The sequence below is a fragment of the Poecilia reticulata genome, linkage group LG17 (assembly GCF_000633615.1).
Source record: "Poecilia reticulata strain Guanapo linkage group LG17, Guppy_female_1.0+MT, whole genome shotgun sequence".
Taxonomy (NCBI): domain Eukaryota; kingdom Metazoa; phylum Chordata; class Actinopteri; order Cyprinodontiformes; family Poeciliidae; genus Poecilia; species Poecilia reticulata.
This window is the reverse complement of record NC_024347.1, coordinates 30,281,407-30,291,622: the sequence shown is the minus strand read 5'-3', so window position 1 is coordinate 30,291,622 and position 10,216 is coordinate 30,281,407. Positions and strand designations below refer to the sequence as shown.

At 45.4% G+C, this 10,216-nt stretch overlaps 1 protein-coding gene across 2 annotated transcripts in view; it reads left to right on the top strand.

The window, feature by feature from the left end:
- The first annotated feature begins 2,752 nt into the window (after positions 1-2,752).
- adcy8 (adenylate cyclase 8 (brain)) overlaps positions 2,753-10,216 on the top strand; it is a 92,693-nt gene continuing 85,229 nt past the window's right edge. The window contains exon 1 of one of the 2 annotated variants that reach the window (XM_008434781.2): positions 2,753-5,429. In XM_008434781.2, coding sequence (XP_008433003.1) covers positions 4,518-5,429 — 912 coding nt within the window. In that variant the 5' untranslated portion in view covers positions 2,753-4,517. The remainder of the gene's footprint in view (positions 5,430-10,216) is intronic. The other variant, XM_008434782.2, reaches the window with a different exon arrangement.

The window sequence follows — 10,216 nt, the reverse complement described above, 5'->3', positions numbered from 1 at the left end:
CAGAACCGGAACCAGAACAGAACCGGAACCAGAACCAGCCTCTTTGTCTTTATCTTGAGGGAACTGCGTAAAAGCATTCGGGATCGTAGACGTCACCTCACGTCTTCCTTTGAAAGTATTTTAATAAACTCAAATGAAAACGCAAAAATGACCCGACACACATGAAGGACAAACTACATTTATTAACTACGTCATTTAAATAATATTTATACTATATATAATGTTAATGAATGTATTAATTAGGGTCATTTTCACACTAATGCTAATGCTAATGCTAATGTCCAAACCTTCTTGGTTAGCTTTCTGTCGCCTCTCTCTCCCTCTTCCTCGATCTGCCTCTAGTTCCTGCAGCGCGCAGCAGCCTGACAGCCAGACAGGAAGGAGCCAGCCGTGTTGGTTTTTCAAAATAAATGACATTTTAAAATGTTATTACATTTAAATGTATGGTTAGTATAAGTGTGCAAATATATATATCCTGTCATATAAAACAGCTCAAACCTGTAACCTTGATACATACGGTTGTTTTGTTATTACAGGATATTATTTATTTATTACATATTAATTAACACGTGTGTCATTACACACCTGTGCTGTAAATGGCTTTATTTATCTCTGTATTCTGTTATTCCACCTTTAATTTTGTACATGGATGCAGGTTTTTATTGAAACTTGATGCCGTGGGTTTCCCCTCCCGTCAGTCACACCGCCCACTGCCAGGGACGGGGGAGAGGAAAAGCTTCCGACTCTTTCTGGATTTCTGTAACTCTGTTCCCGGGAATCAGCAGAAGGAAGAGCTACAGTAGAGACAAGGCGGAGGAGCGGAGGTAAAAATAGACTGAATAGCAATGAGGTGGCTTTCCCTTCTGCCTGGAGCCGTGCGTGGGGAGGAACTGGAGGTTCAGGGGGGGCGGGGGGGCCGTTTCACCCGGCGAGCTCCGAGTCTCACGCAGGAGGATGATGGAGCCTCATTGGAGAACGTTCCACCTCCATTTTGGCGTCTTGATGAATGAATCGTCTTTAACCAGAGCGGGGGAAACGGATCCGTTGGGGCATGATGGTAAAATCATCTCTGGGGAGTTTTTATGGGTGATTAATTCAGATTAGACTCCGTCTTTATCACTCTGAGCTTTACTTACAGTTTGGAGGATTTCAGCCAGCGGCAAAAAAAAAAAAAAAAATTAAATGTCAAATCAGAAAGAGCAAAGATCAAAAAACGGTTGAGTGAAAACATGTTCACAAAAACTGATGTTTGAACTGTAATCTGGACCCGACCTGCTGTTGACCTTATACAGATATTAATCTTTTGTTCATGTAACGTCTGCTCTTAAGTTCTGTTTGGTTGATGATGTGTGGCACATTTCAACCTTTTTGTTTTTGGAGAAAAATAAAAAAAATAAGATCATGAAGCTCCTGACAGAAATGAGTTGGATGGAAACAGCCGGATTCAGCAGGCGGACAGAAGTTAGAGTCAGAAAACAGATGCTGCTTGTTAAGAAGTAAGAAATACTCCATTTTCCATAATTTCCCTCATTTATCAAGTGATTTCTAGAAAAAATTCAGATTATCGCAATCAGACCTCTAAGATCAGAAACTGGTGAGTTAAAGGTGGAGATGTACCATAATACCTTCAATACTTCAAATAAACTTTAAAAATAACTCAATACAAAAATAAATCATTATTTCATTTATTAAGCTACTTAAAAGATGAGACCCTCGCAGTAAATCATAAATTAGATTTTATTAAACACATTTTAGGCTGCACAGTGGTGCAGTTGGTAGAGCTGTTGCCCTACAGCAAGAAGGTTCTGGGTTCGATTCCCGTTCTTTCTGCATGGAGTCTCCATGTTCTCCCTGTGCATGGTGGGTTTTCTCAAGGTACTCCGGTTTCCTCCCACAGTCCAAAAACATGACTGTCAGGTTAATTGGCCTCTCCAAATTGCCCCTAGGTGTGAGTGTGTGTGTGCATGGTTGTGTGTCCTGTGTGTGTCTGTGTTGTCCTGCGACAGACTGGTGACCTGTCCAGGTGACCCCGCCTCTCGCCCGGAACGTGAGCTGGAGAGGCACCAGCACCTCCTGACCCACTGAGGGACAAGGGTGTTAGAAAATGGATGGATAAACACGTTTTAGTTCAGTTTCAGCCTCCACACCTGCTTTTCCTGATTCCAAATCAAAAGGTCCCTGCTGGCAGCATGAAGTAGGCCAACAACATGGAGCTCAGATTGAAAGAAGTTTGAGATCAGATGTCTGCTCCTTCAGACACCCAGAAACTAAATCCACCAGTTACCTAAAGGTCAAAACATTTTAATACAGACTCCAGAAATCTGGAGGAATGAAGAAGAAGAAGAAGAAACACTTTGTTTAAAGAGAAACCATAAGGAGTTCAGAGGCGACAGAAACACAAGATGGAAGTTCCTCTGATCAGTCAAAACATTTTGACCTTCATGCCAAACCCTGGAAAACATGAAGGCGGAATAAAATCTGCTTCGGTCTGAAATACCTGAGGGTGGTTTGTTGGTGGATGAGCTTTAAGGTAAAACAAGCTGTTGGAGCTATTTATTCTGTATTTTCTTTATCCATTTGAATTTTGTTAGCTTATCCTTAAATTTATATTTTTTGTATTATTTACAGAACTTATTTGTAGGTTAATAATTGTTGATTTTATTTATCTTTTTGTTTTATTATTATTTTTTTGTTTTTCTAAGCAAACAGGAAGTGAGGTGGGTTGGTCCACTTTCTATAAGTGTAGGAGCCTGGTAAAGGACCAACAGGCATTTGGATTTGGGGCCTATGGTTTTTACCAGTGCAAGAGAGGTAGAAGGAAAAGTTATCTCTGTTTTATTTTGCAAAGATGTCAAGAAATAAATAATGAAGAACAACTTACACGTTTGGATATTGAACTTTCTTTTGCCTGCGTTAAAGAGAACAGAATCCAGTGCCTCAGTGGCTTAATGGAACTTTGTTGGATGTTTGGTTTAACAAACAATCGCCACTACACAAGCAAACAAACAACAACAAACGATTCTGACTGCTGATTGGTCCGGCCTGAAACCGACCCGCCGGGAAAACTCCCGAACCTCCCAATGGCCCGCCCGCCTGCTCCTGGACCGACTTTTTAAAAGTCAAACGTTTAAAATAAAGTGGAGCATAAATAAACTTAAAAATAGTTTGTGATATACCAAACAATTTCCATTTAAGACGTTTAGAAGGTTTTTATCTGCATCGGCTCCATTTTATTGATCTACAGTCGGGGTCGCATCATATTATTCCAAATGTATGTGTGTTCGAATGGCTTAGTCAAAGTCCAGACCCTAAATCTGTCTGTTATGTTCAAACTGTAGCATCGCATCAGGAGAAACAGAAGATCCCCATTAGTGGTCATAATGTTGTGCCAGGTTTCCGTAAGTAGAGTCAAGTTTGCAGCATTTCAGCTAAAATCCCGAGGAAATCCGTGGGAACGGATCCAGAATGTGGGCTGGCTGCCTGATCCAAAAGTGACCCAGTTACGGAAGGAGGCGCGAAGCGGCGGAGAGGAAGAAGGAGGCGCGCGGAGCGGAGCGGAGAGAGTTAGCAGACAAAAGGATGAGCTGAGGCGCGTGGGATGACACCGTGGGTTAGGCGGGAGGAGAGAGGGAGCGCAGACACACGGAGGGTGACGTCAAACCCGAGCGGAGCTGACCAGCCGCCGCTCTCTGCGCCTCTGCACGCGGCCGCCGCGGCTCTGAAACACCGCGGAGGAGGAACCGCGGAGGGGAGACCGGAGGAAGAGGAGGAGGAGGAAGATCAGCCTCGGCTCGCGCTGCACTGGGACGCATCGGACGCGTTATTTATCTACTGGTTGGAGCGTGGCTGCTCGCCTCGCGCTGTCAGACAGGTGCTACCAGCGCGCGGGACGGAGCTTTGATCCTGAAGGTGGAGGCTCGCGCGCAGCAACAAGTTTCAGGTTCTGAATTTCCTCTGGATTCATGAATCGGATTTTATGGAGTTCTTGTTCTGCTTTTCTTTTTTTCTCCGCGCCTGGTGATTCTTTTGGGAATCTTTAAAGGAAAACTGGGAATTCCTGCAGCGTGTTAATCCCGCTCTGGTTCTGGTTCCGGTTCGGTTGGACCCGGATCCTCCGACCCGCTTCCAATCAGAGTCTCTTTCTGTTCCACGGTCCCGGCTCTGCGTGGCGCCGCGACCCCCTGATGGTGCCCGCGGTCCGGTCACAGTGGCTCGAGCTGCGGTCGCTGCTCGGACGCGCCACGCGGTGATTTTCCCACGCGGGGATCGTGATGGCTTGTCCGGCAGAGGCGAGATCGGTTCGAAAGGTTCTGTAAGGGATCCGCTGTCTTGACAATGACCTCCAGCCGCGCTGTGCCCCGCGCCGTTCCCACCCCAACCCGAAAGAAAAGCACGCGCCCTCGGTTCGATGCGCACGAGAAGACGTCGTGTCCCCAGAACCGCTGATCCGACTGAGAGTCCGGAGGAGCAGGAGGAGAGGAGACACTGAGACAGACGATCGGAGCTGAGAGGCGGTGATGGAGCTGTCGGAGGTGCGCTGCTCCAGCGCGAGCGAGGAGCTGTACACCATCAACAAGACGCCGAGCAGCAGCGGCAACAGCAGCAGCGGCAGCGGCGGCGGCGGCAGCGCGCGGCCCAAGCGGCTGCTGTGGCAGAACGCGGTGCGGCACATCACCGAGCAGCGCTTCATCCACGAGCAGGGCGGCGGCGGCGGCGGCGGGGGGGCCAAAGACGACCCCTTCGACCCGATCCAGGACGCGCGGAAGCAGTCCGCGGGCCGGACCTCGGTGGGGGACCGGCACAACAACGGCGGGACCAAAGTGTTCCCCGAGCGCGCGAGCAGCGACCTGGGCTTCCTGCAGATCGACTGCGCGCCCAGTAACTCGGACTTCTTCCTGAACTGGGGCTACACGTACCGGGGCGTGATTTTCCCCACGCTGCGGAACGCCTTCAAGTCGCGCGACCTGGAGCGGCTCTACCAGCGCTACTTCCTGGGCCAGCGGCGGAAGTCCGTGGTGGTGATGAACATCCTGGACGTGGTGACCAAGCTCACCCTGCTGGTGCTGCACCTCACCCTGGCCTCCACCCCCATGGACCCCATCAAGGGCACGCTGCTGGGCTTCTTCACCGGCATAGAGGTGGTCATTTGTGCCTTAGTGGTGGTGCGGAAGGACACCACCTCGCACAGCTACCTGCAGTACAGCGGCGTGGTCACCTGGGTGGCCATGGCCACGCAGATCCTGGCGGCCGGTCTGGGCTACGGGCTGCTGGGGGACGGCGTGGGCTACGTCCTGTTCACGCTGTTCGCCACCTACAGCATGCTGCCGCTGCCGCTCACCTGGGCCATCCTGGCCGGCCTCTTCACCTCCGGGCTGCACATCCTGGTCCAGCTGCTCATCTCGGAGAGCGCGCGCTTCTTCACCAACCAGGTGAGTCCTCACCTGTCACCTCCCCTTCATTCGCTGCTGCTTCAGGTTCAGAAACTTTGATTCCCATTCGTGATTTTCCTGAATTTGGCCGTGGAGCGGAGCGGGAATCTGCGGTCTGTTTTTTCCTAATCACATGTGGCAGTTTGTCTGTCTGCAGTTTTTCCGGCTGCTGAGCTTTCAGCACCGGGAACTGTCCCCCCCACCCCCGGTGTCAGAGGAGTAGCTCCCCCTACCGGCCAGCACCATGTTTCCTCTCAGCTGCTCAGTTCGCAGCATCATTAGCTTAAATCTAATTTAAAAACCTTTTATTGGACGGTATTCACTGGAAATGGGATCGGATCAGAATGTACTGATCCACATTAGCAAATGAATGAATCTTGATTTGCATCAAGCTGCAGCTGAAGGTTGGAGCGTCAGACCCGGAGCTGCAGCTTGTTGTCTTATGATAAAATCTGTTTACTCACGCAGACAAACATTTGCTGCTTTACAGAAGCTGAGTGGGTTTGTCTTCCCTCAGAACCGCCCGGTTTTTCAGTTTTTCTGCTCCGGTCTTTTACAGAGGCGTTTCTTCTCCTTTTTGTTTAGTTTTTAAGCTGATAAATCCCCGGAGGTGTGAGTCACGAAGGGAAATCTCTGAAATGTTTCAATCTTTGATGCATTCATTAGTACGTCTCTACCAGCCTCCTGGAACGCAGAATGTCTGTGAACTTTCATTTCACCACAGATTCTCAACTGAACTAAAGTCTGAACTTTGACTAGGCCATTCTGACACAGTAAGCCTTGATCTCATTCTGGATGAATGTTTCAGATCGTTATCCTGCTGGATAACGTGGTGCAGCATCCTGCTGCCACCACCCTGTTTTTCTTCCCACAGTGTTTTGCAGTGAAATGGTTTCATTTTGCACATGTTTGCTGCATATTTTGATTAGTTAATTAAACAGATTTTAACTGTTAAAAACCATAAAATGATCTGATTGGATGCTGGAAAAGAGTATTGTTGTGTGCAAAGTTGTGCTAGAAGGAGTTAGCCTAGCAGGGAAGCTATGCTAGCCCAAAATAGCATCTCAGTGCTAAACATGTAGCAGCTAACGCTAACATCAGCGTCCATATTTGTACAGAAGCTCCAGGAATGATCAGAAACTCTGGAAAGAAAAACACTTTGTTCCAATCTGACGGTTTAATCATCTAAATAAGAATAAAAACTTTAAAGAACGTTGTTGCGTTCATGTTTACTTATTTAATAAATTAGCAGCAAAGTGTTTCTCATTTTGGAAATTTATGATTTTTAGTTAAAATGCAAATAATTACGATTAATTAATTACAGAACCTGCAAATTACTTGATTTAAAGTTGAATTGAGCCGAAATGCAGACAGAAATCTCTCTGACGGTAAATTAAGCGCCGCGCTGCGTTGGTCTGTCTTAAAATCCCCACAAACACTTTGAGGTTTGTTGTTGTAACTTGACAAAAGGTGGAAAAGTTTAAGAGATGTGAATATTTCTGGAAGTCACTGGACTTTGACTGGACCGCAGTGGCGATTGGAAATGGTTCTGAAAAGTGTTTTATAAATTATTCTCCTAAAAATATGAAATGCTAAAAGCTAGTTTGCGTCTCCTGTTAGTTGTTAGAGCTGGAATTTTCTGAATTTGTATAAAATGAACTCTTCTGTGCATCCATCAAGCAGGCTGTGGGATTGTTTTGGCAGAGAAACCATCAACACAGACGTCCTGAAATGAAGCTAAAGAATAAAGATTGTCATGATTGCTCAGTGGTTGTTGCAGCAGCAGAGGCTCAGCTGGGTTTGGATTCTCTGCCTCCACATTTTCCCTCTTAAAGGTGAAAATCTCACTGGAGAAATCTGCTAGAGGTGCCAGACAGCGCGGCTGTGATTCAATCAGCCACACTGATTGTTCATCTTTAGAAACTTTGCTCTTTTTTAACACCTTTTGACTCACAGACTCAGCTTGCATTTTTTGTAAGTTCGGCATTTTCTGCAGATCAATTAGCGGATAGTATTCTTAGAGAAGCTGTTAGCTGGTCCAAGCCTCAGCTTCCCCTTCCCCAGTAGGACACGCTGATAACAGCAGCATTCATTCTGCCTCTAATATCTCAGCTGGAGTTATGTCTGCTGTGGAATTGGTTTTTGCCTTTTGCAGCTTGATAACACCAGCTGATTCTTCCTCTTATTGTCGAGAGGAATCTGCAACAAATCAGTCTGCGTGGACCCGAATGTTCTCTCTCTCTCTCATGAGATTAGCCGCGCTCTCTCCAGGAGCGGTCGCAAAATGGGTCTAAATTTAATCTGGAGCCCTGATGGATCAGACGTCAGTATAAACGGAGACAAAAGCAGCTCGAAACATGACCCACGATGCTGAGAATACCAAAATCAATGCCGGGATGCTGCAGAGAGGGTCTTAAAGGCTAACAGGCCCTGGTAGGAGGGTCAGCTGTTCGTTTTATAAAGCAGAGACCAAACTTTCTACCTGAGCTGCAACATGTTTAATGTGCAATTCAGCAGAAAACAAAGAATAAGGAAGGATCGCACCGTTTGGATTCACTGGACCGTAGATCATCATCCCACAAAGTTCAGGAGATTTCAGTCAGACCTGGATGTTTCCTTTGGACTAATAGTGCAAATTATTACAGTAAAAATCTTTCAAATGTGTATAAAGACATAAAAATATGTATCCTCAGCCATCAGGTCATGTTTTCATATCTCCCTATACCAACTGAATTTTGGGATTTTTGAGACTTTTAAACCAATTATTGTAATAAAACGTTTCCCATTTTAATGACTTTGTCACATTTTCAACTTTGGTCATAATATTTATAAAACGTTAAAGTAACAATATGTGGAAAATCAAAAACAAGACTTTTCTGTTTGCGAGTTTCACACCAGTGAGACAGACTGACATCTTAATGTTAGCGTTAGCTTCTGCTAGGTTTTTTATATCTGTTTAGTGGTTTAGCAGTAACTTCTGTAATGTTTTTATATGTTTAGCGGTTTGGCGTTAGCTTCTGCTAATTTATCGCTAAGATTCTTGTTCAGTGAATTGGTGAACTAAGGTTCTGGTTTTCTGCGCTCACCACTGGCTACGATTGATTTTAGTCCAAACCTATTTTCTCCTTATCTACGGCAGCCATTTTGAAAAATGTCCACCAGATAAAGGAAATGCAAGATGAAGAACATGGTAATTTTAGTGCAAACATTTTTTTTTCCCGTGGCAGATATTGATGACCATCTTGAGAAATTCTGTATGATTTGACAACAAAAATCTTCATCTGGGATAAATATTGACAAAATTAGTGCAAAAATAAATTTTCTTTGATGAACAAAAGCAAAATTCAAATGGCGGCCATATTTAATTTTTCAGTTGGTTTAAAAAACAAGACAAAAAAGTTGGGAACATTTATGTAATGTGAGGTTCTTGTGGCAGCACTATGGGTTCTGTGTTGCAGACGCCCTGATCAGCTTTCAGCTTTAAAATGCTTTGATTATGTTTATTTTAGAGAAAGTGTTAGGAGAGCCGCTGGTTTCTTCTTAATGTGGGATTTTAAGGTGCCAGTAAATGTGGACCCCAACATTAACAGACCGTTCATGTTTGTAGTTTTGCCTTGTTGCTGAATTTAAAGCAAATAAAGTTTTACATCAGCTCAGACGAGTTTATCTTAGTCATATGATAAATTCATTCGTAATCTTTTTATTCGCAGCAGAACTGGAGGAAAAAAAAAACGTGTCAGTTTGCAGCCAGGACTTATTTTCAGCTCCTGTGTTGACGCAGCTCAGAGGCATCAGGGGAACTCCAGGAATACCTGACAGAGTTCTGCTGGGTTCCTCACGATGCCGCCCACAGTGAGACTCACTGAGCATGCTCAGTGCAGCTGGGAGCGCTGCAGCTTCACGCTGCAGCTTCACGCTGCACGATGCTGGCCCTCAGCCTGAAGCTGCACTGCTCACACGACAAACAGTCAAATCTCTGACACTTACTGGTTTCAGTACCTTAATGGAGAAATTTAACAGTAAAAACCTCTAATTATCTCTTCATCACGGCTTAAAGGAGAGAAAAGGTTTGACTATGTCTGCGTTGGGACTGAGTCTGAAAACTAAACCAAACTAAACCAAACACTGCAGCAGAGAAGCTTTTTCCTCTTTCTGCCTGGACATTAAACATTTACAGGGAAAACACTGGAAGATGGGCAGATTTATGATGGAAACTTTGCAGCATCTCTTGACATTTTAGGAATTTATATGTCAGAAAAAGTTGAACAAAGTTGAAAAAAATTACAAAGAGTGCAGAAAAAAATCTAAATGATCATTATTATTATTATTATTATTATTTTGTTTCCAGGGAGTCTGAATTTACCAGAGCAGGAGAAATAAGTGGAACAAGAATAAAGTTTAACCTGGATGTTAAATGCAAACATGTAGTTGGTCTCCAGGTTGAGTTTGTCATGGCTGACAGACGTTACCTGCTGATCGGATAATTAAAGGCATGTTTTGCATAAGTCATGATCTGTGGCTGGCTGATGAGAGCATTAATTAGCATCCAGCTGTGCTGAGATACGTCTTTGCTTGTGTCTCCACTAACCTGCTGTAAGCCCTGCAGGGGGGAGGAGGCTTTACCTGCAGACTCTCACCTGTTTACCTGTTCACCCAGACCGACTTCCTCTGGCTGCAGGTGTGGCTGCAGTGGGACAGGTGTGGTTGCAGTGGGACAGGTGTGGTTGAAGTAGGACAGGTGTGGCTGTAGTGGGACAGGTGTGGTTGAAGTAGGACAGGTGTGGCTG